Source organism: Crocuta crocuta, unplaced genomic scaffold (assembly GCF_008692635.1).
Source record: "Crocuta crocuta isolate KB4526 unplaced genomic scaffold, BGI_CrCroc_1.0 scaffold457, whole genome shotgun sequence".
Classification (NCBI taxonomy): domain Eukaryota; kingdom Metazoa; phylum Chordata; class Mammalia; order Carnivora; family Hyaenidae; genus Crocuta; species Crocuta crocuta.
Genome location: NW_027531318.1, coordinates 1,701,247 through 1,728,111, shown reverse-complemented (window position 1 = coordinate 1,728,111; position 26,865 = coordinate 1,701,247). Strand labels below are relative to the sequence as shown.

At 34.3% G+C, this 26,865-nt stretch overlaps 1 protein-coding gene across 3 annotated transcripts in view; it reads right to left on the bottom strand.

Annotated features, from left to right (window-relative positions):
* CUL2 (cullin 2) overlaps positions 1-26,865 on the bottom strand; it is a 104,803-nt gene that overhangs the window by 18,100 nt on the left and 59,838 nt on the right. For all 3 annotated transcript variants that reach the window (XM_077771760.1, XM_077771761.1, XM_077771762.1), the window contains exons 7-16: positions 12,806-12,902; positions 12,602-12,712; positions 9,121-9,283; positions 6,120-6,244; positions 4,300-4,407; positions 3,089-3,148; positions 2,273-2,401; positions 2,075-2,161; positions 937-1,089; positions 575-652 (exon numbers count right to left, since the gene is read on the bottom strand). In XM_077771760.1, the coding sequence (XP_077627886.1) occupies positions 575-652; positions 937-1,089; positions 2,075-2,161; positions 2,273-2,401; positions 3,089-3,148; positions 4,300-4,407; positions 6,120-6,244; positions 9,121-9,283; positions 12,602-12,712; positions 12,806-12,902 (1,111 nt within the window). The remainder of the gene's footprint in view (positions 1-574; positions 653-936; positions 1,090-2,074; positions 2,162-2,272; positions 2,402-3,088; positions 3,149-4,299; positions 4,408-6,119; positions 6,245-9,120; positions 9,284-12,601; positions 12,713-12,805; positions 12,903-26,865) is intronic.

The window sequence follows — 26,865 nt, the reverse complement described above, 5'->3', positions numbered from 1 at the left end:
CTCTAAACAGTCTTCTAATATCAAAATGTCTGTAACTTAAAACTGCTTAGGAGTAGATAACAGATTTAATAAAAATAAAAGACACACTTGACATAGAACTGTATAACACACTTAGCATTTTAGTTTTTTTTTTTTTTTTAAAGTTTATTTATCTTGAGAGAGAGAGAAAGAGAGAGTGAGAAGGTGAGGGGCAGAAAGAGATGGAGAGAGAGAATCCCAATCAGGCTAGTACTGTTAGTGCAGAGCCTGATGTGGGGCTCGATCTCATGAATCTTGGGATCATGACCTAAGCCAAAATCAAGAGTATGACTTAGCCAACCTGGCACCCCTTTAGCATTTAGCCAACGTAGTACTTAACTGATTGGGTGACCCAAGCACTGCCTTAGCATTTTAGTTTTAATATTAGGAACAACAATAATTTACAATCTTCCTACAAGGCAGACTAACTATAATTTATGTGAATATACTTTTATATCTCATGAGCCCTTAAGACTTTGGAAAAATATTTAAATATTAACATGAAGACAATTATCAAAATTTCTTTGGTCTTCTAACATATTTCCTGCAAACTTACCATCTGTACACTTTTTTCCAATTCCTGGGGAATTGCAAATGTAGATGAAGGAGCCTGAGTAAGAGGCCATGCACCAGCCTACAAGGAAAAAAGTTAAGCAGATAAATATCTAACTTAAAAATACATACTTGTAAAATAATTTAAGCAACTAAGGCACTTTTTTTATACTTTCCTTAAAATGCTGATAAAACCCATCTACATTTCTATCATGACATATTTCATTCCAAATCAAAATAACATGTAACTTGAGAAGATAGCATCCACTGACTAAAAGAAATGTAATCAGGCATCCATTATTAATGCGTTGTATCAGAGTTTTTCAATGGTTAGTAAATATACACAATGGGACACATATTCATTACCTGTAGAACATATATTTGAAAACTAATTCCCAAATCTATTACTGTATCTTGATTTTTGATAAAATTGTTGAACTTATTGTTCAGATCAGCACTGACACTCATATCTGTATACATCCGATGAAGCTTGCTGGTAAACTCATAACCACAGGCTTGCTGTAAAAGAAAAAGTTTTTAAAAATAAAAATAAAAAAACCACATTAATTATTAAAAGAATGTGATAAGTTAAAGGTCCTGCTTTTATATTTACACCAAAGGCCTATATTATTCATAATCTAAAGCAGCTATTCAAAACAACCTTTCAAAAATTTTTTTCTGTTTAAATGCAGAATAAATGAGAACACATATTTATGAAACAATAAATTTCCGTTTAAAACAAAAAGTTCTATAAATCCAAATATCCTATTTCAACACTACAAAATGTCCACTGTATGTAAGATACCTTTTAAGGTTTACATACAGTATCAAAAACACTGAAAGATGACTAGGAATATTTGAGCCAGTAGTCAATTTAAAAAGGAGGGTACTTAGGCATATTTTTAATACCATCTTTTGAAATCTACTTCTTTGAAATTATTTAAAACTCTGTCATCACCAGGTCAGAAAATTTGGATCTCTAATCTTGGGATACAAAATGCTTTGTGTTAACATCAATATTAAAATTAAAAAAGTTTTTGATATATTTAAAAAGGACCACGGATTATATTCCATGTCTACTATATAGGAAAATGATCAACTACTGCATAACTCAAGATAAATAAGAAACAGCTACTACTTATCTCATCAGTCTTTAAGCTAAAATGATGTAGAAATATTTATAAAGAAAAAATGAAATTCAACTGTACTCCAAAACTTGTACTTAATGGAATAATTTCAATGTACTCATTTATAAGTAATACAAGTCTTTTGTAAAGTTAATACTGTTCATATCTTGTGGATGATTCTAGATCAATATACAGAGAGGGATTTTGTCCTTTCAATAAAGAATTTGCATATCCCACCACACAAATATACATTCTATATTTTAACGAATCACCTATTGATGAAAGATCTCATTACTACATATAATGCTGCAAATGAATATATTTATGTGTTAGTGGAATAATTTCTAGGACATTATCAGATCACAGGCTTAAATTACCTTTAATTTATTGATCATGGCTTCTTCAGAATCCATAGACATAGATAACCCGTGAATTAAACGCTTCGCCAGCATTCTTGCGTAGAACTATATTAAAAAAATTTTTTTAAAGATTACTTCCTTTCTGATGATTTAAAAGTTCAAAACTAAATCAAAGCTGACTAAAGCACAAATAAAACTTCTCTAGTTACAACTTACCTTTTGAAAAACATCCTTATCATCGATATACTTGAAAACAGTGATGAAGCTCGTGAGTTTGTCTTCTACTTCATTCTCAGTCATCCCCTTTGCTGACTTCTTTAGTAAGTTGTCACAGTACTTGGCAAGCTGAAGTAGAAATTGACAGTAAATTTTAGAAAGGGCCCTTCTGTACATATCATGCCTCAAAGGAGGCAAGGTGGCAACAATACAAAATAAGATCAATGGACAGGGTCTCTGGCATCCTAAAGCTTATATTTTAAAAATCCTGAACATGCACCAGGAAACTTAAAATATAGGTCAACAACAACAACAAAAACCTAGAAATAAGCCAAATCTCTAATCAACATGTAGCAACCAATAAAGCATTGATACAAGTAATGTAAGTTTCAAAAGAACACCTACATGAGTTTTGAGAGGCTCTATAATTTATGACATTAAATAAGTCTTTTGCAGTAAGGGCTATCACAATTTTACCATCAGTTCTTTTTAGATTTCAGGTAAAATAAAATCCCTAGGGGAAGTAATGCAAATTATTTCAAAGCAGACATACTTTAAACCCCAAACATTATGAAATGGAATATTTTCTCCTTCAGTTATTCCTTAAAAAAAGGCTTTAGTATATGGCCAATTGCATTCCCTAAATAAATGCCAAATTATATACAATGTAAATAATCATTTTTATTTTTAATAATTTAATTTTATCTATTTTTCTGCAAGAGACTACAAAAGCAAATTAGTTTGACGTTCTCCTCAGTTTTCTTTTTCTAATACTGATTTTCCATAAGATTACTTTTAACCAATCATCAAACTTACCAGTTCAGGTGCTTTGCAAACAGACTTGGGTTCTCTGTAATTTACAACTGATGTAAGGGCCTAAATATGAAAACAGACCAATAATTAGTCCCTAGTAATAGGGGAAAAGTGCACTTGGTTCAACAGAGTATGCTGTAATCTGTAAATCCAAAAATTATTGCTTCACACAAAACACGGCATTCTGATGGTAGTGTTCCTGTTTTCATATTTAAATGCAGGGTAAATTTCTCTAACTGTATCCCTCATAATAATTACATAAAAATTATATATACTGTTTCTACTGAAAATATTCTCTGTAACTCATTACTAGTATCTGAACACAGATAATATAAGACTACTTTTAAAAAAATCTTTTAATAGCCATGTAAGCAAATTTCTTTTAAAGTATACCAAAACCCGAAAGTGTGTAAAACATATTTATCTTCTCTTTCAAATATTATCATTTCAAGTATTTCAGTAGCCTAAGTATTATATTTAAAGGAAAAATCACTATTAAAATATATTAAAACTACACATGCATTTTTTTTGAAGATACTGGTTTATTAAAAATGTCCCCTATATGGGAGAAGAAGGGGAGAAATAGTGGGGGAGAGGGAGAGAGGCAAACCATGAGAGACTCTTGAATGCTGAGAACAAACTGAGGACTGATGGGTGTGGGAGGGGGAGGGGGGAGATGGGCAGGGAGAAGGGCACTTGTGGGGATGAGCACTGGTGTTATATGGAAACCAACTTGACAATAAACTATCTGTAAAAAAAAAAAAAAAGTTCCCCTATATAATACTCATGGGAAATTCAATTCCCATATAATTCAAGCATTTGATTTAACTACTCAGTTATAAATCAAAAGTTTTATTTTGGGGTGCTTGGGTGGCTCAGTTGGTTGAACACCTTACTTTGGCTCAGGTCATGATCTCACAGTCCATGAGTTCAAGCTCTGCATCGGGCTCATTACTGTCACCTGTCAGTGCAGAATCCGCTTTGGATCCTCTGTTCCCACCCCCCTCCCCTGCTTGTTCTTTCTCTCTCAAAAAATAAATTAAAAAATTAAAAAAGAAAGGAAAAGAAAAAAAGGTTATATTTCAATTTTGACTTTGTCTAGATTAGAAGTCATATACATAAATCAATGAGAAGCCCTAATTCTGAAATTGCTTAAAGAAAAGTGATTAAATAGAATTATAGATATATGTGTTATATACAGATTAAAAAGTTACCTTATCCAATGCACTCATAAAGTGCTGATCACCATTTAAAACAGTGTTGATTAGCTGAACAAATTTACCATGTACTTCCAAAACTGACTCCACAAATAGTGTTGGCATCTACAAATATGAAATACAAAGTACATAATCACATTTTAAGAAGGATAAAATTAGTCTTACTAAAGAATTGTTTAATTATGTGTAAAGTTTTCCCTTAGCAAATTAATGTTATATACACATAGGCCCTCAAAAAGGTTTTTAACTAGGATGGCTTTAAAAATCTAAACTTTGATATTGAAATTAGCTTGTCATTCAACACCACTGAAATGCAGGACTGTAGTTCTTCTGCCAGAAAAACCCACTGAAAACACTTCTGTGTTGGAATACCATATCTTAAGGGTAACAAGATACAGCCTCTGAACCACCAGGCCTATCACTTTCATAGAAGATTATATAAACAAAAACTGCCTTCAAAGCTACTAAAGGCTGAGAGGGAAAGGAGAGTTAAAAAGCCAAAATCTGTGAAAACCTAGACCCCTGAACTAAGTAGTACAATCCCTACATCTCACAAGGAAGAAGTATCTAGCAGTGCAAAAATGAGTTTTTGATCTTAATGGAGGGAACTATTTATGTCAGCTAAAATTACCTGGGTCTACTACAAATGTATTCTCTTATACTTCCACCCCCTTGTTCTTGACACCAAATTCTGCCTCTTTGCCCAATATCATTCAACACCCCAAATCTAAAAAATATAGAGTAATGAAGCTAAATATATATAAACTAATGGTTTTACAAAAATGGAAAACTAGTAGTGTGGTAAAACCATTACTGTGGCAAGACGTAAAATCACTGAAGTGATGAGCATTTAATAAATGCTCCTGAACAATGATATCCACATAGAGATTACTGCAAATGAAGAGCTAAAAGCTATTTCAAGAAGAGAAAGAAATAACATTTCATGTCATGTCTATCTAATTTGTCAAGCCATCACTAGTAATAACAAAGAAGGCAATTCAACAAGATTTCATGATAAGAACACACATTGAGAGGACAGACACCTTATGGTATAAAGTCATCTGAGTGACAAAGAACTCTTCAGGAAGATGGGTATTAAGGGCATAAGGATCACTGCTGGATATTCTAGGTAGCAAGCATATATTTAGGGAAGATTGTTTTAATTTAAATTTGCTTCTTGGACTATCAAATTCAGGACATATATAAAGACAAAAAAAAAAAAGAACATAAAGCAAGTTGTAATTTGCCTATACTACCATTGATGAATACCATTACCACTATAACTATTAACCAGTTACATAGAAACACAGTTATTTACAAACAGCAAACAGTTTTCTGTGAGAAGTTAATTAACAATTGCTAAGTGAACACATCAGTTTAACTAAGAAGAAGCATATTTCATTCAATGACTTTCTAATAATATAGTAATTCCAAAATGCTGACAACAAACTATATAAACATTTTATAAAGATGTTTCATTTGTTATCATGGCAAGACTTTTCTGTCGTCGTTTCTGACATATTGAAGTCAGGGGGTGCCTGGGTAGCTCAGTAGGTTAAGTGTCCGACTTCAGCCCAGGTCATGATCCCATGCTTCGTGGGTTGGAGCCCCGTGTCAGGCTCTGTGCTGACAGCTCAGAGCCTGGAGCCTGCTTCAGATTCTGTGTCTCCCTCTCTCTCTGCCCCTCCCCTGCTTGCACTCTGTCTCCCAAAAACGAATAAATATTAAAAAAAAATTTTTTAAATAGTAAAGTCAGAAGAAAAACTCCATGATATTCTGATTAAGAGAAAAATATCCCAACTCCTTATATAACTCACATTTTCCTGAGTAAGATTACTGGTTGCTCTAAGGCCCTCATCATGGATATGATTTTGCAGCTCCTGAATCATATGAGGTAAACCAGTGGACACAGCACGAAGTAAGACATACATATTTGCCATGTCTGAAGAGGAAAGGAAAATCTGATTATTAAATTTCCAAAGAGTTCAAATAGTATTTTAATATAATAGGTAATATATGGTTCAAAATGCAGAATTACAAGAGAATGCAGAGAAAGTCCCCCACACCCATCTCCAACCATCCAATCCTCCTTCAGCACAGGAAAGGAATATTGTAGTTAATATCTTTTCAAAGATGTTTCATGCACATTCAAACAAATACAAAGTCTTCCCTCTGCCTCTTTTTACACAAATAGTGTAGCATATTTTATGTATTACTTGCAACTGCAGAACACACTATTTTAACTTAAGAGATCTTTTTATATCATTACACAGTGTATTTTACAAATTTTATAACTGCATAGCACCCCATTATATGGCTATATTACAACTGCTTACAAATTCATGAAAGTTTGGTTGTTTCCAATCTCTTGATATTACATTACAATTACTAAACCTGTATATCAGCAAGAATATCTTTAGTATAAATCCCTGGAAGCAGGGTTGTTATGTCAAAGCTTCATCTTCTAGACAGATCCTTATAACACAGCTCCCAACAGCAGGAAGTTCCCTTGCCAAGAATGTGTTATCAAATGTTTTGATCTTTCCCACTGAGAGGTGAAAATGATGTCTCAGTGCAGTATTTTTATTTTAAACTTTTTACTGAAATGTAACACATACACAAAAATTGTGCAAACCATAAGTATATATATCTAAATGAATTATCACAAGTGAACACATACACACCCATGTAAGCACCCTGGGTAAGAAACAGACATTTCATACACCCAGAAGTTCCCTGCATGCCTCCTCCCAATCACTACTCCTCTTGCTCTTCCTCAAAGGCAATCACTGTCATGACTACCAACCCACAGATTAGTTTTGCCTCTTTTGAACTAAAATGGAATCATACAATTCTTTCATGTTTGGTTTCTTTTGTTCAATGATTCATCTACGTTTTGTATGTAGCTGTAATCTGTTCATTTTCACTCTATAATATCCCACTGTATGAATATACTGTTCTTCATCTATTCTGTTATTGGACATTTGAGTTGTTTATGGTTTGGGGCTAATACAATTAACACTGCAGTGAACATTCTTGTATCTTTTTGTACATATTTGCACACAGTTTGGGCAGGGGATTATATATCTAGAAGAGGAATGGCTGGATCAGAAGATAGGCATATATTCAGCTTTAAGAATCAATGTCAGTGTCTCAAAGTAATTGCATCAATTTAAACTCTGAGCCTAGTATATAACACACTCTCACTACTCCACCCATTTCCTAACACTTACTATATTCAGTCTTTTAAATTTTATATATAAATATGAGTATTAATGTCAGTGTGGTTTTTAATTTGTATTCCCCTATTTTAATAAAATTGAGGGCCTTTGTGTATGTTTACTGGCCACATGGATTCCCTCTATTCTGTAGTACCTGTTCAAATTTCTTGACCATTTTATATTTTAGACATAAACTTTTTCAGTCATTGCAAATATATTACTCTATGATTATCTTTTGATGCTTTTAATGGTCTCTTAATAATCCAGTTTTTAATTTTAATGCAGTCCACTGAATCAATCTTTCCTTTGTGGTTAGTGCTTTTTTTGTCTTATTTAATATCTTTCCCTACCTCAAGGTCATGAAGTTATTCTCCTACATTATCTTCTCACAGTGTTACTTTTTTACATTTAGGTCAAAAGCCTAAAATGTATTGATTGATTCTGGACATGGTGTCTGAGGTACAGATCAAATTTTACTTTTTTCCCCAAGTGAATATCCAACGGACTCAGCACTAGGTGTTAAAAAGACTGTATCTTTCACCCACTGCTTTACAGTGTCATTTTGGTCATAAATCAAGTATCTACTGTACATATGCATGGGCTATTTCTATGCTATTTTATTCCGTTGGTCTGTCTACCCTTACAGAATCCTTGATGTCTTAATTACTGTAGTTTTATTGCAAGTCATGCTATCCTGCAGTCTTCCCATTATGGTCTTCAGGACTATTTCGGCTTTTCTTAGTCCAAGAGTTTAACTTTCAGAATTAAAACAAACAAACAAAAACCAAACCCCTTCAGTTTTGAGTAGATTCTCCTGGATCTATAAATCAACATTGCTTTCAACAATGTTTAGTGTTTTGGGGCGCCTGGACGGCTCACTTGGTTAAGCGTCCAACTTCAGCTCAGGTTCTTGAACCTTACAGTTAGTGGGTTCCAGCCCCACGGTAGGCTCTGTGCTGACAGCTCAGAACCTGGAGCCTGCTTAGGGTTCTGTGTTTCCCTCTCTCTATACCCCTTTCCTCACTCATTTCTCTTTCTCAAAAAAACAAAAAACAACAAAAAAAAAACACCTAACAAAAAACAAAACTAAAACAATGTTTAGTTTTTGTGTAAGTATTGTTGTTTATTTCCTGCTAGTGAAAGTTTTTCGTGCTACTTTCTCTTTTTTAAAAAAAAATCCCAGTTTTTACTGCTTATTACCAGCATCTCATTGAATCTTTATTTTGTATTTTCTTCTATTTTGAGTGGGATTGTACATCTCCATGTATTTAAAAGCTATTCACATTTCCTCTTCATCTTCTTTGCTTTTGTTTCCTGTTTATTAGAAACTCTTATGTATTAAGGAAATTAGCCCTTTTGATACATAAAAATGTGCAAACACATTTTCCTAGTTTTTCTTTTGACTTTGGAATTCACTTTGAACACACATTTTTCCAAAACAGTCTTTTAAAGTAAATTATTAAGAATCTGTAAAAAGACATATCAAATATCTCAGAGACTATTACTAAAAATGTTTGAAATCTAAGTTTGAAGATGATGTAAAAAGTGGGTTTATAATTTAGTATCTATTCATAAGTTACTGTTTTATGTCACTTACCATTTTTTTTCTCTTGTCGGATGATATTATGACATTCTGCATGTAAGAACTGTAAGTGGTCTGCTACCATTCGTTGCTGACATTCATGAATCACTTTAGTATATGAACTTGGATGCAAGTATTTTCGACATCGAATTTCTTCATCTTTTAATCTACCTAGAACCTTTAGAAATATATTCTTACAGTCATGACCTACTATGAGGAAAAACCTATAATATCAGTAAGTAACTTAGGTAGCCTCAATTTAATGGCTCAATTAAATATGGCCAGGTAACAAATAAGGATTATGTACCCTGTATAAGCCCACATTCCATAAATCATTTCAAATTTTTATTTAGGCTACAAGCTATCACCTACATTTCACCAAAATCTTATGAGTAAGAACTAAAGTTAAGTGGTCTACATTTTGTCTTCATTTTAAAGGTGACCTAATATGCAACAGGAAAAGTGGGTAAAAATTATTAAAAACCAGAATAGGTGGTCACTTTATGAATATTTAACTATGAAACTAAAAAATAATTTATGTCAACTAGATCAAGTAGATTAATCTAAATATTTTACATTGGTCTCTTCTTATAAAATGTAAATGTAAACAGTATTACATTATAATTAACTATCTCATTAAAGATTTCATTAAAATTTTTGGAAGTCAAATATATTTAGTCTTATATATATTTTAACTATATTTAACTATATCTTATAGTTAAATGTATCAATCAAGACCTTTAGTAAAGCTTATCCTATATAAGAAACACTGAGCTACAAACAATACACTGATTAATACTAACAAGAACCAGCTGATAGAGATAATAGCTAGAGAATTTGGCTAATTTCTACCTCAAAACAAAACTACATTTGCAATAAAAATCATGCTAGCATAGTTTAGACTTTAAAAATACTCTGCAATGCAAAGCTATATAACTAGAGTTTCTGAACTTTAACAGGTCCCAGAGAACTATGTATAGTTAAGCCTTTAGGGAGTACTACTGATTTGCCTGGGCATAAGATAATGCTGGGGGCATGGGGTGCCTGGGTGGCTCAGCTGATTAAGCATCCAAGTCTTGGTTTCAGCTCAGGTCATGATCTCATGGTTTGTAAGAATGAGTCCCACAACAGGCTCCACGCTGACAGCACTGGAGCCTGCTTGAGATACTCTTTCTCCTCCTCTCTCTGTCCCTCCCCAGCTCACACTCTCTCCCTCTCTCTTAAAGTAAATAAATAAAACTTAAAAAAAAAAAAAAAAGAAAAAGAAGCTAATACTGGGAGGGAAGGTGATGCTGAGAGGGAAAATAACATTCCTGGTTACCTCTCAGATACTGTTTGATGAAAATGAGGCAAAGATGGAAGAGAAATTCATGGTCCCATCTTTGCTGCCCTGTGGAGTCCAGGGCAAACACAGAAACGAAAAGTAGCCCCAAAAGTATCCATACTAAAAGATGATGGGAGCACCTGGGTGGCTCTGTTGGTTAAGCTTCGACTCTTGATTTCAGCTCAAGTGATGATCTCATGCTCGTGAGATCAAGCCCCAGGCAGGGCTCCAGGCTCTGTGCCCAGTATAGAGCCTGCTTAAGATTCTCTCTTCCTCTGCCCCTCTCCCTTCATTAAGGTGTATACTTGTGAATGCTCTCAAAAAAAAAAAAAAAAAAGGCCTATAAGATGATAAGATGTTTATAGCACATACTTAATCAACTAAGACAGTCATTTTGGTCAATAAGTTTTTCTTTTAAAACAAAAATATCCCTTAAAAGGATTACGCCTATTAATCAGTATAGTACACTCTAAGTGACTTTAATGTTTATGGGTTAACTAAATGCAACATGAATTAGAGTCTGGAAGTGAGGAAGGATGAGTAAAGGAAAAAAAAATTAATGATAATCGGGGGAGGGGTACATAACAAGAGGAAGGTAGACAAGAGTGGAGTATCTTAGTGCAACGCTTCAAATAGCTATAAAATCACTTATATCTGGGAAAAAAGGCCAAAATTCCAGGTAAAATACAGAAAGAGAAGTAGGAAGGCTACATTAAATGAACTACTCTTACACATGCTATTTCCCAAACATAATTTCCAAAGGCCCTCTTTTTTACAGGTTGAGATATAATCTACTTACTGTATGATTTACCATTTAAAATATAATCCAATGGTTTGGGGTATATTACATTATTAGTGTTTTCAAAATTGTGGTAAATATATATAACATAAAATGTCATTTTAACCACTTTTTGACTGTGTTCAGTGGCATTCATTACATTCACAATGTTGTACAACTGTCTATTTCTAAAACTTTTTCACCACACTAAACAAAAACTCTTTAAGTTTTAAACAGTAACTCCCTATTCTCTCCTCCTCCCCAAAACATCTGAACAACTTTCTGTCTCCATTAATTTATCTATTCTAGATATTCCCTATTCTAGACATTGTATGGTTCTACATAAATGAAAATACAGTATTTTTTGCCAAGGGCACCTTTGTGAGTCAAATGTAACAACGAGTATATGTATTATACGATATTCTGTGTATACTTTTCAGGATTGGACCTAGAACCTTTAACGAGAGTCTAAGATGCAAAAGGAGCTTGGAGCTAAGAACCACTGACTTAATGTAACCTCTTAATAGATGAAGAAAAATGTCCTAGAGGCTTACTCAAGGTACCAGAGCTAGTGACAACAGCAGGAAGAGAATAAAATAACTCAGACTTCTAGATCTGGGCTTTGTGGAATATATTAACAATGTGTGAGTAAGTACTGATATTTCTTGACCTGTGATCTATGGATGTATAGTTATTCTACTTACGTTATTTTTCTTGGCTAACCAAACTAACAGATATCATCCTATAATAAAATGCTTGAAATTCAATATACCAAATGAAAAAAACCTGGCTAAAAATGTAATACATCTTATATGATGACTGACCTTATAACATGACTATTCCTTTACTAAGAAAATACACATACAGTTTTAAATATAGTAATCAATATATGTTGGTTTAAGGATTGATTAAATTTTCTTGTGGAGCTTTTTCTGTCTTTCAAAAGCTGAACAGACCAAAATGGTAACCTATCCAAATATCTAGAATTATTATATTTTTCCTTATTTTCACTTCCATATTAAAGAAGAAAAGATAAAAACTCAAATACCTTGCTTTTATGCTTATCCCACTCCTTAAATATATCTACTAAGCACAAATATAGTTTATTCCTCAGCCAAGAATGTGAATATTAATTTAAAAGGCAAGCAAATCAAGGAATCAGGATTTATCAAAAAGCATCAACCATGATGAAAATTGTATAGCACTTTTTCTCATGGAAAATGTCAGAGCAAGAACAATGATTTATCAAGATATTGCACATTAACTCCGACCTAAAGTAATGATCAAACAAATAAAAGCTTTCTCCACTTTCTTAACTAAGAAAACAAATGTTAAATAAAACTATGCCTGACATATAAGAGATGATGCATTTAACATAATATGTTCTTTCTTACCTTTTCCATATACTGTGAGCAGTTTGATTCTTGTAATAAATTTGAAGCTTCTTGTTTGTAATATTCTCCTGTTTCAGTCAGAAAGGGAGACTCAAAGATTTCCTGATAAAACTAAATAAATCAATTAAGATTATAATTAAAAAATTAGAATAAGTAATTTAAGAAATTAAAGGTCTGATTCTGTTTTTAAAGGAGGCTTTTTACCTTTAAGGGGAATTTTTTCTTATACTGTTCAACATGAACAAAGGAGTTAATAACCCCATGGATTACTTTCTGGTTTGGGTCTTCTCCACCACGATCACTAAAACAAAGTGTAACAAAAAAATATTGAGAATACATATTATCTATGGAAAAATACCACAGAATGCCAAAATATGGCTGTTAGCATTCTATTGGTCTAATCAATTTATAAAGCATTTTAAAGGTCAATGCATGCTTGATGCTTAAAAATATTTTTTTATATCACAGCTGAATTAATATTTATGATAGTTAATGTATTCATTAGATGTCACTTCAATAAATGAGAAAAGTGTCGACTGTAAACACTACATTGATACTAGGATGACACTACTTTTAATTTTAGAGAAGATGTGAGGCCATCAATTCGAGACTTTAATACTGGTGGTTAAGAATATTTGAATTTCACTTGCCACAAACTATTATTAAAGGATTTGGTGACAATTCAGTCTGGACCATTACAAGTATGTCCACAGTAATCTGAAAGTACACAACATTCTATATATTATTACTCCCTGAAGGGACTAATAGCTGCTGTTCTCTAAGAGATCTGTTACAGCCACTGAGTTGCTTTCTATTCAAACACAGAGGTTTTTGGAAATTTTATAAATTTAGTTAGATGTGTTTCAGTATTTCTACATCCCTTTACAGCTGCAAAGGAATCTAAAGTCACCTCAANTGGTACAGCCCTTCTGGAAGACAGTGTGGAGGTTCCTCAAAAAGTTAACAGTAGAACTCCCCTATGACCCAGCAATAGCACTGCTAGGAATTTATCCAAGGCATATAGGAGTGCTGATGCATAGGAGCACATGTACCCCAATGTTCACAGCAGCACTCTCCACAATAGCCAAAACATGGAAAGAGCCTAAGTGTCCATCAACAGACAAATGGATCAAGAAGATGTGGTTTATCTATACGATGGAATACTACATGGCAATGAGAAAGAATGAAATCTGGCCATTTGTAGCAACATGGATGGAAGTCGAGGGTGTTATGCTGAGCAAAAGAAGTCAGGCAGAGAAAGACAGATACCATATGTTTTCATTTATAGGTAGATTAGGAGAAACTTAACAGAAGACCTTGGAGGAGGAGAAGGGGAAAATAGTTGGGGAAAGGGAGGGAGGCAAACCATGAGAGACTCTTGAATGCTGAGAACAAACTGAGGACTGATGAGGGTGAAGGAGAGGGGAAGAGGAGTGATGGGCATGGAGGAGGGCACTTGCTGGGATGAGCACTGGGTGTTATATAGAAACCAAATTGACAATAAACTATGAAAGGAAAAAAATAAAATCAAGGTTTTTAAAGCCAATTAAATGAACTTTTAACTCAAACAGCAGACCAGATTTGTGACAGTCTTCAAAAGTTAGGCTGGAACTCTCAAAAGTTTTGATACAATATATGACAAGGGGTAAATTAATCTCTTAATGACTCCTTCCCTTTACACTTATGTTTAAAACAAGAATAGGGTTCCAGGAAATGCAGTCCCTTGCCCTTACTGTAAATCTGGGAAATGACAGGAAGGATATGTTTTAGTATCCTATTGTTGGCAGTAGCCCTTGGACTTATAGAAATTGAAAAAGATGGAAAGAAGACAGGATAGTGTAGGAAAATAAAACTATACACCGAAATGCACAAGGGAATGAAATGCTAAAAGGAGAGCATGGGAAGAGAGTGGAGGAAGACGGGCAAAGAAGCGGCAGACACTGAAAGCTGGACAGCACAGAAAGGCTGATAAAACCAGCCAGGACATGAGGAGCATGAGCCAGTCTCTGAAGCAAGGGTGTGTGACCCCCCAGGGCAGTAAGCGGGAGTGAGAGGCAGTGGAGCCCAAGAAGGGAAACCCCTGCAACCAGAAGACTTGCTGCGGCCCTCACCTGAGAACACCTCCTAGTTTCCCCAGTTCCCACCAGAGAAAGGCACTGGGAAATTGAGGAAATGTTTTACCTTCAGACTGGCAAGATTTCCTATAGCAAGTATTGCTGAGTGGCAGAGAAAGAAGCATTCTCAGATTCTGCTTGTGTAAGAACAAGTGCAGCAGAGGCCAAACTGGCAAAATTCTAAATGCATGTACTCTACGGCTCCAAACAAATATCTGCGTTCATGCACGTTAAAAAGCAAGAGTGGGATTAGTGGGTAAACCGGAAACAACCTAACATACATCATGAGAAGGTTTTAATAAAATGAGGTAGAACCATACTAAATACTAAGTAGCAGTTCAAAAAGAAATGTGCTATATGCTGACAGAAAAATTATCAAGATATGTAACTGAGTAAAAAAAGAAGTATGAATATCATTTATGATCTTCAAAAGTAAGAAAAAGCCACATAAAAAAGAAAATAATCTCTGTATTGTACTTATTTCTGTATGTAAACATAAAAAGACAGAAAAAGGTTTGAAAAGACAGTTAAACAAATAATAACAGGGATTACCTCTGGGAAGAGAAAGACTGAGGAAAGGATCTGGAACATTCAATGTTTTTCAGGAATGCATATATGTATCACTTGTGTATTTAAAACTAAGTTTTTCACTGAGTAGCTAATTACAGGGTTCAGGGAAGAAAATGTAAAAGATGAGTCAGGAACATCCTGACACACTAGATAACAAGAAAGGCTACAAGGATGACTAGGGTCTTCTCAAAAAGACCATGGTGCCAACCAACCGAAGAGAAGCAATTTAAACTTTAGTAAAACAACATAATGCATCAAATGTATTTAGGTCTGTAAGTTCATCATGACATACTGGGGGAATACAGCTAATTGGTCACTTTCTGAGAAAAACACCAACTCAACTCATTATCTTGACAAGTTGGTAAGAACCAAGGAGTTATTTTACCCTTCCAATGTGAACATGACCATTGGGCAACCAAATAGTAGATGAAGGGAAGCATGTCTCTATAAAATTACTGCTTCCAGGTAGGAGTGAAAACAATCGACAGAAATAAGGTGACAATTTTATAAACCTCATTAAACAAAATTATGCAGCATTAGTGGCTGCATATATCCAAAACGAGTGAAAAAACAAAGTATATATAGTTTCATCAGAGGGAACCAAGGAGCCTGAGTAAGCCGCTGGTCTGCCAATTTGCAGGAAATACAGAGGACAAAGGAACACTTTTTGGATGAACAAGATACTCTTACAGAGTCTAGGAATATATATGTGGGTAATAAAATCATACGAAATAGAAGAAAGGAATTACCTTACAAGTCAGGATAGTGGTAACTTTTGGAGAAAGGAAGTGATGGGACACATGTAAAGGCCCGAGGTGGCTGGCATGGATCTATTTCTTGACTTGGGTGGTTAATAACAAGAATATTTACTTTGTAATAATTTATTAGGCTGTACAATTGTGTTGTGTAGTTTTCTGAAATTTACATTAAAAAAGTGAAATAATGCACACACAACAAAATCCCCCAAGATACAAAAGAAAACTGATACAATATTAATATGTGCCAGAATAAAGAAAAAGAGCAAAAGATATGGTTACAACATAACAATAAAAATAATTAACCATGAAGATAATAATCCTGATATTTATTCAACTAACAGGTTCAAGACGCATGAAACAAAAACTAACAATAGCAAGGAAAAAAAGTCAATAAATCTAAAACTAAGCTGGGAAATTTTAAAACACATCTCTCAGAAACTGTAAGATTCAAAAGAATAAAGACTACTAAGTTAGATTTTTATCTTTATGTAAGACTATTTTTCCTCAATGAAACCTCCAGGGTCTAAACAATAAACAGACATAACAAACACATGGATGCATCAGAAAAAGCACAAATCAGCCACACTAGCCTATGTTACAAAGTGTTCCAAATTCAAAGAGGAAGAAGAATTTCATTTCAATTTTTACTTTTGTTCACAGAGTATGCAACACTAAAAAGTTAACTACAGAATTACTGGGGAAAAGGAATGCAATTTTGAATCCTTCTAACATTAAAACCTCAGTGTTTTCCAGTGTGGAGTTCCTCAGAAAATTAACAATAGAACTCCTCTATGATTCAGCAATAGCACTAATAGGAATTTACCCAAGGGATACAGGAGTGCTGATGCCTAGGGGCACGTGTACCACAGTGTTCATAGCAGCACTTTCAACAATAGCCAAATTATGGAAAGGGCCTAAATATTCATCAACTGATGAATGGATCAAGATGATGTGGTTTATCTATACAATGGAATACTACAGGGCAATGAGAAAGAATGAAATCTGGCCATTTGTAGCAACGTGGATGGAACTCAAGGGTAGTATGCTAAGTGAAATAAGTCAGGCAGAGAAAGACAGATACCATATATTTTCACTCATATGGAGAACAGGAAAAACTTGACAGAGGACCATAGCAGAGGGGAAGGAAAAAAAAATTAGCTAAGGAGAGGGAGGGAGGCAAACAATAATAGTCTTAAATACTGAGAACAAACTGAAGGTTAATGGGGGGGGTGGAGAGGAAAATGGGTGATGGGCATGGAGGAGAGCACTTGTTGGGATGAGCACTGGGTTTTATGTGGAAACCAACTTGACAGTAAACTATAATTAAAAAAAATTAAAACATAAAACTTCAATCTTTTCAATGGTATCCTTAAGTATCTAAGCAATTCTTTTTAAACGCATTTAAAAATATATCTATTTCTTTCCTTTTTATAATTTCATATATCCAATTTTAATTTTAAGTAGAACTAAAGTTCTTCCAGAAAATTTATATCACAATATTTATTTTCCATATTTATGCCTGCCTCATTACGTACTACTGAAAATATTCAAATTCTCACACGGTAACATTTGGATCCATGAAGTCACACTATTTTATTTATTAAAATTATAAACTTTCAGTTGTTACTGAATTAAAAGTCCTAGTTGGCAATTCTACTATAATAATATAAAAGATAAATAAGTTACCATATGAACAAAATTACTTTTACCTTTCCAAGTGAAGTAAACACTGAAAAATATGCAATATACAATCTATGGTTGCATCATGTGTTTTCTTCCTTATATAGGAGGAGCACTTTTACTTAAAAATTATCAATTAAATTTTGTGCGTACACATTTTGTGATACCATGAAAGAAGTTTTTAACCACTGTTTCATTGAATCTCTCTTTAAGCCATGAACTCCTCCTTTTCCCCTTCTACATAATTTTACATTGCTGTCTTTTCTGTCTGTCCTTTTAGACCTTCTAGTCTTTCCTGCAGAGATCCCACTGCACCAACTTAAAAGTCATGAAATTCTAACTACAGTTTACTAAGTATTTCAGCATTTATGCTTCCTAAGAATCCTCACTTAGTGGAACATACTGATTTCACAAGGAAAAATCTTCCATTAGTCTGACACATAACTTTACTTCTTCAAAGGCTGAGATGGCCTTCAATTTTCTGAAACCTTCAAAGTTACCTTGGGGCTGGAAATTTTTATGATCTATCTTTATATATATATTTTATAATAAGGGAAATGTAAGACAATCCTATATGGGATCACATGCAAAAATTCCTAGAGATATGGATGATGGTACAGCATAAAAATATGCCTATTACACTTTCACATAACCAAACTTATATTAGGAAGTAATCTTTTCTTTAAAGATAGCAACCAAATTAATTCTTCTACTGATGAGTTTAAGACTACACAGCCGAAAGAGGGAAAAAGTATATTACTCTGGTTAAAAAAAAATCGTAACCATTATAAAATTAATTGAGGATATTATCTAACCAAATTGTAGGAAAAGAACAATCCCATTAGTATCAGATAACTACCTACATGGTAGGAGCAAGCATTTTTAGCTAAAGGACAGTGTTAAAAATCAATGGCCAAAAAAAAAAAAAAAAAAAATGAATACAGCTGCTGTAACATAGTTTTAAAATACCAGTATCTAATATGTTGAATATTTAACAGCAAACATTGTACTAAGTATTTAAGAACTAGGAAAGGCATATATTTTTTTCTTTTAGAAACTCTTGGCCATTGTGATAAAAATAATCTTTCAGACTACATTAAATAATTTTAGTATTAAGTGAGACCCATCTACGGAGGAAGAAAACCAGTTCTATCTGTCAAAGATTGCTGGCTCATTATTACTCTGTACTCTGAAGTCTTTTCACTGTATAATCTTCTCTTCACTTCTATGCAGTTTTTTCAAACTATGCTTCATAGCACTCTCAGTAATTTACCAGTCTCTTGTCACAGAATATTTCTATTTATTATTATGTGTTATCATCATCCTATTTATGACAGTTGCTTTCTTATTTAAAGCTAATTAGACCTCATATAAAACCATATACTGGAAAACAGAAAATTTCAAGTTAAAAGGGGCCTTCAAAGGTCAATTGATACAACCGTGCCTATTTAACGACTAAGGAATCCAATGAAGTAATTTATTCAAGGAAACAGAATTATGAAGGAAATTGGAATGCCCTAATTTCCAATCTGTCTGTTGTTCATACAAATTATTTAGAGAGAGTTGCTTAAAATTTAAAAGGAGGTGGGAGGCAAGAATCTAGACCTAAGGAATCGAGAAAGATTAAGACTATGAAGGCTGAGAATCATTTTTCTGAACACATCTATGAATACTTTCAAGAGTCTGGGAAGTAAAAAAGCACAACTCCCAAGGGTGAAAAAAAAATTGATCCAACCAAAAGGCATTGCAACTTGTTAAATACATTACAGATTTGAAGAATAACAGCTAAAGTTAACCAAACTCATAAGAAGTGTTAAAGGGTTAAGCTGCCTTGACAAGCTTTACATAAGAAACTGAAGAATACCTACACAAGTTGGATTGCTTTAGGGAGTTATAAAAATTTTCACTTGGATACTAATTTTACTGAACACTTACTATATCTTATTATGCCTCAGAGACTGTAGTAAATATTTTATATAAAGCATCTCATTTCATCTTAACAACAGCAATATAAAGTGGGTATTGTTAACACTCTCTTTTAGTAACCTGATTTAGACAAAATTCTTTTGGCAACAAGGGAAAAACAGTTGGCAGCTAAATCACAGAAGTATAAAGATATTCCCTAGGGAACATATTACTCCACTCTGGTATTTGAAAAACTTGTAATTTTCTATGAATCTTCACTTTATTTTACTTCTTACTCCTAATTGCTCTTTTAAAAAGTAAATTTCATCATTTGCAGTAGGAAATATGAATAGTAATTCATCTATTTCTTATGTTTTTAAAAATTATTAGGGCACCCGGGTAGCTCAGTCGGTTAGGTGACCGACTTTGGCTATGGTCGTGATCTCACAGTTTGTGAGTCGAGCCCCGTATCGGGCTCTGTGCTGACAGCTCAGAGCCTGGAGTCTGCTTCAGATTCTGTGTCTCCTTCTCTCTCTCTGCCCCTCCCCCACATGTGCTCTGTCTCTCTCTGTCTCTCAAAAATGAATTAACATTAAAAACAATTTTTTTTAATTATTAACAGAGTTCTAACACAGTGCTACAACAAGCTAAGTAAATTATTAATGTCTTCATTTCCTTTATCTTAGATTACCATGTAGAAAATAATGCTTAAATATCAGTAATTCTACATACTGTCTCACATTAGGAATCCTTCCTCAACCTCCATAGTATATAATTATATCTCAACTGAAAGAATACAGATTCCTATTTAAAAAAATACTTTGGTTAGAGATTTTACAGTATCCTTCTCAACAAAGATTCTATCGCTCCTTCAGCCGAATCAAAAACACTCTGGTTTTCCAGAAGGAAAGAAAAGAAAAATGAGAATGGGATAAAAGAAAAAGAAAGATACAATGGGGAGATCAACTAAGACAAAGTTGATTCTTTGAAAAAAAATCCAACAAAATACACAAACCTCTAGTAAAAGTCCTCAAGAAAAGATACATGTAAGCAATATTAAAAATGAAGACAATATTCCAGATGGGGATTAAAAGGAAAATAAAACACCAACCAAGTGATTAAAGTTAATATCACAAGTAAAAAAAAAAAAAAAGTATTGTTGATATACTTTACTCTTTGATATTATATGATGTGAAGGGCATATATATCAACATGTGGAATTCTTCCTCCAAACCCATGATCTCAGTCTAATCATGACCCAACATCAGAGAAACCAAAGTGGACAGACACACTACAAAATACCTGATCACTAATTTTTTTAAAAAGTGTCAACTTATGAGAGACAATGAAAGACTAAAAAATTCTCCACCAAGTAGAAGAGGCCAAGAGAGACATGACAGCTAAATACAATGTTGTGATTTAGATCCTGGAGCCGAATCAGTGAAAAACTGGGAAAATGCAAATACAATCCGTAGTTTAGTTAACAGTTTCATCTCACATTATGAATGGCTCAGTTGGTTAAGCATCCACTTCAGCTTATATCATGATCTCATAGCTCTTGAGTTCAAGCCCGTGCCAGGCTCTGTGCTGACAGCTCAGAGCCTGGAGCCTGCTTCTGCTTCTGTTACTGTGTCTCCCTCCTTCTGTCTCTGCCCCTCTCCTACCTGCACTGTCTCTCTCTCAAAACTAAATAAACATTAAAAAAAAAACAAAAGAAAGAAATAGCAGTTTGAAAGTGCTTGGGGGTATATGTGAAGATTTATTGACTAATCTTAGAACATATGCTGGAGGGGCAGGGATCTGCAGGAGGCTTCTCCAGGAACTAAAGTGTTGGTGGGTGCCATTTCTCGTCCACTCCCTCATCTAGATGACTAGACACAGTTCTAGCACTCTCCTATCTAAACTGCTACCACAGCTGGTCCTCCCCACTCCAGTGTTCCCCTCTTGACCTGCTCCACCCAAGAAACCCATCTCAGCAGACATCCCTCCAAAGTGGCTCTTGCCCTATTACCACACCCTACACCACCCCATCCGCAGTTCCTGCAGCCAGGCCTCTTAGCTGGCCGCACATGGAGCAAGCCCTTTGCCCCTCAGTGTGCTTACAATAGTGGCAGAGAGTAACTGCAGACAGGGAGCGTTAAGTGCTGGCCCCAACTACCAGTTAGCCCAGGCGGTGACAGCTGGGCCTCTCAACAGTGTGAGGAGCAAATCCTGCCCAGTGCCCCAACAGCAGGAAAAGTGGGTTCCTGCTGCCAGTTGGGCTGAAGGTCAGCCCACCTCCCAGCATGCCCACAGCAACTGTGGCTCAGTCACAACAGAAACACACATGCAGCTCACACAGGGGACACCAATGGAGCACCTGGTTCAGCTGACAAGGGGGGATTGTTCTACAGGGCACCACAGGACTTCTTCTACACAAGTCTACTACTTTCAAGACCAAATGACACAGCTAACCTACTATATACAGAAACAGAGAGATTTAGACAAAATGAGAAGGCAGAAGAAGATGCCCCAAATGAAAAAACAAGACAAAATAAGAGAAAAAGTGCTAAATGAAATAGAGATCAACAATATTTCTCATAAAGAGTTCAAAGTAATGGTCATTAAGATACCTGACTTGAGAGAAAAGTGGATTAATTCAGTGAGAACTTCAACAAAGATACAAAATATTTTAAAAAACAGAGTTGAAGAACACAATTAACTGAAATAAAAAATATACTACAGGGAATCAACAGCAGATGAGAAAGTGCAGGAATGGATCAGTGATCTGAAAGACAGGGTAATGGAAAGCAACCAAGCTGAACAGCAAAAACAAAACAAAACAAAGAAAGAAAAAGTGAAAGAAAATAAAGAATAATAAAAAATAAGAATAGGTAAGAAGAGGTTAAGAGAATTCTGCAACATCATCAAGACTAATAAGATCTGTATGACAGGGATCCCAGAAAAAGAAGAAAGAAAGAGGTGGAAAAATTATTTAAAGAAACAATAGCTGAAAATTTCCCTAATCTGAGAAAGAAAACAGACATTCAGGTCCAGGAAGTATAGACAACCCTTAACAAGACAAACCAAAGGAGGCCCACACCAAGACACTTAATGATTAAAATGGCAAAAGTAATGACAAAGCGAAAAATTTTAAAGCAGCAAGAGAAAACAGTTATATACAAGGGAAATACTATCAGACTATCAGTTGATTTTCCAGCAGAAACTCTGCAGGCCAGAATAAAGTGGCATGAGATGTTCAAAGTACTGACAGGAAAAAAACCCTACAACCAAGAATACTCTACCTGACAAGATTATCATTCAGAATTGAAGGAGAGATAAAGAGGTTCCTAGACAAACAGAAGTTAAAGGAGTTCATCATCTCTAACCCAGCCTTACAAGAAATGTTTAAAGGGAGTTCATTAAGTGGAAAGAAAATAATAAAAGGTATTTAATTTCACAAGTAAAAACAAACATAGAATTAATATACTAGATTAATTACTTATAAAACCAGTATGGAGGTTAAAATACAGAAGTAGTAAAGTCAATTATATCTACAAAAATCAGTCAAGAGATACATTTAAAAGATGTAAAATATGCTATCATATAAGTAAAATGTGGAGGGAGGGAGCAGAAATTTAATGATTTCAGAATATATTCAAAATTGAACAACCATCAACTTAAGATAGCCTGCTATACACATAAGATATTATATATGAACCCAATGGTAACCACACACCAAACAGCTATAGTAGATACACAAAAATTAAAGAGGACAGAATCCAAGGAAAACAGTAAAACAATCCATCAAACCACAAGGGAAGAGAGTGAAAAAAGAATAGAACTACAAAAATAACCAGAAAACAATGAACAAAACAATATTTAATAAGTACATATTGATCAGTAATGACTTTAAATATTTATGAACTAAATACTCCAATGGAAAGACACAGGGTGACTAAATGGATTAAAAAAAAACAAGACCCATCTATACACTGCCTACAAGAGACTTACTTCTGACCTAAAGACATATACAGAGTAAAAGTGAAGGGGTGGAAAAAAAAAATTCTATTCAAATGGAAGTGAAAAAAAAAAGGCTGGAATAGAAATATATGTATCAGACAAAATAGACTTTAAAACAAAGACTGTAGCAAGAGACAAAGAAAATCATTATATAATGATAAAGGGATCCATCCAAAAGGAGAATAGAACAATTGTAAATATCTATGCATCCAACATACAAGTAGCTAAATATAGAAAGCAAATATTAACACACATAAAAGGAGAAATTGGCAGGAATATATTAATAGTAAGGAAGTTTAACACCCCACTAATATCAGTTGATAGAAAGATCATCCAAACAGAAAATCAATAAGGAAACAATGGCTTTGAAGAATACATTAGACCAGATGGACCTAACAGATACATATAGAACATTCCATCCATAAACAGCAGACTACACATTCTTTTCATGTGCACATAGAACATTCTCCAGGACTGATTACATGTTAGGCCACAAAACAAGTCTCAATAAATTTAAGACTGAAATCATATCAAGCATCTTTACTAACCACAACAGTATGAAACTAGAAATCAATTACAAGGAAAAAAAACAAACACTAGGATAAAACACAAACACATGGAGGCTAAACAACATACTACTACTAAACAATCAATGGGTCAACAAAGAAATCAAAGAGGAACTCAAAAAATTCATGGAGACAAATGTAAATAAATACATAATAGTCTAAAATCTTTGAGATACAGCAAAGCAGTTCTGAGAGAGAAGTATACATTGATACATGCCTATCTCAAGAAACAAGAAAAATCTCAAATAAATCAAACCTTACACCAAAGGAACTAGAAATATATGAACAAACCAAACCCAATGTTAGTAGAAGGAAGAAAATAATAAAGATTAGAGGGGTGCTTGCGTGGCTCAGTTGGTTGGGTATTCAATTCTTAGTTTCAGTTCAGGTCATGATCTCATGGTTTTTGAGTCTGAGCCCCACATTGGGGGTTCTGTGCTGACAGTGCGGCGCCTGCTTAGAGTTCTCTCTCTCCCTGCCCCTCCCCTGCTTGCTCATGCTCTCTCTCTCTGTCTCAAAATAAATAAATTAATTTAAAACAAAAAGAAAATAATAGAGATTAGAGCAGAAATAAATGAACTGGAGACTAAGAAAAAAAAAGAAAGAAAACACCAATGAAACCAAAAGCTGGTTCTTTGAAATATAAACACAGTTGACAAACATTTAGCCAGCCTCATCGAAAAAAAGGTGGAAGGGGACTCAAATAAATAAAATCAGAAATGAAGGAGGAGAGATAACAACCTATACCAGAGAAATACAAAGAATAAGAAACTACCACTAACAATTACATGTCAATAAATTGGACAACCTAAAAGAAATGGATACATTTCTAGAAACATACGATCTTCTAAACTGAATCAAGAAGAAACAGAAAATTTGACCAGACCAATTACTAGTAACAAAAATGAATTGGTAATCAAAAAACTCCCAACAAACAACCCTGATATCAAACCAAGACAAAGACACTAAAAAACAAAACAAACAAAAGAGCAAAAAAAAAGTCACAGTCCAATATCCCTGATTAACACAGATACAAATATCGCCAAAGATCGCCAAAGCGATCTTGAGAAAGAACAAAGCTGGAGGTAACACAATCCCAGATTTCAAGATATACTACAAAGCTGTAGTAATCCAAATAGTATGGTACAAAAATAGCCATATAGAGCAATAGAACACCATAGAGAGCCCATGCTTCTACGGTCTACTTATCTATGACAAAGGAAGCTAGAATATACAATGGGGAAAAGACAGTCTTTTCAACAAATGGTTTTGGGAAAACTAGACAGCTACATACAAATAAATGAAATTGGAGCAGTTTCTTATAACATACACAAGAATAAAATCAAAATGGCTTAAAGATCTAAATGTGAGGGGTGCCTGTGTGGCTCTGTTGGTTAAGTGTCCAACTTCGGCTCAGGTCATGATCTCACAGTTCATGAGTTCAAGCCCCACATCCAGCTCTGTGCTGAGAGCTCAGAACCTGGAGCCTGCTTGGGATTCTCTGTCTCCTCTCTCTGCCCCTCCCCAACTCATGCTCTGTCTCTCTGTCTCTCAAAAATAAAATAAATGTTAAAAAAAATTGTTAAAGAAAAAAAAGACCTAAATATGGGACCTGAAACAATAAAACTCCTAAGAGAAAACACAAGTGTTATCAGTCTTAACAACATATTTATGGATATGTATCCTCAGGCAAGGGAAACAAAAGCAGTGATAAATAAACTATTGGGACTACACCAAAATTAAAAGCTTTTGTAAAGCAAAGGAGACCATCAACAAAACAAAAATCCAACCCAGTGAATGGGAGAAATATTTGCAAATGATATATCCAATAAAGGATGATATCTAGAATACATCAACAGCTTCTACAACTCAACCCCAAAGAAACAAAAAAATCCTATTACAAAACAGGCAGAGCATTTGAACAGACTTTTTTCCAAAGAAGATGTACAAATGGCCAACAGGTTTGAGATTCTCAAACCACTAATCATTAGGGAAGTGAAAATCAAAACCACAATGAGATATCACCTCATACGAGTCAGAATGGTTAGTGTCAAGAAGACAAGAAATACCAAGTATTAGTGAGGATGTAGAGAAAAGGGAATCCCCATGCACTGCTGGTGGTAATATAAATTGGTACAACCACTGTGGAAAACAGTATGGATGTTCCTCAAAAAGTTAAAAATAGACATAACTGCTGAGTATTTACCCAAAGAAAATGAAAACACACGTTCAAATATATGGGCAACCCTATGTATGTGTAACATTATTTCCAGGAGCCAAAATACGGAACCTAAGCAGCTACTGATGGATGAATGGATGAAGAAGATGTGGTGTGTATATACAGTGGGCTGTTACTCAGACATGAAAAATGAGATCTTGCCATTTGTAAGAACACAGATGGACCTAAAGGGCATTGTGCTAAGTGAAATAAATCGGAAAAGACAAATGCCACATGATTCACTTATAGGTAATATCTATAAAACAAAACAAGTAACAAAAAATTCAGACTCTTAAATACAGAAAACTAACTGGTGATTGTCAGAGGGGAGGGGAGTAGGGGAGATATGTGAAATAGGTGAAGGAGAATAAAAGACATAAACTTCCAATAATAAAATATATAGGTCACAGAGATGAAAAGTACAGCATAGGGAATACAGTCAATGACTGTA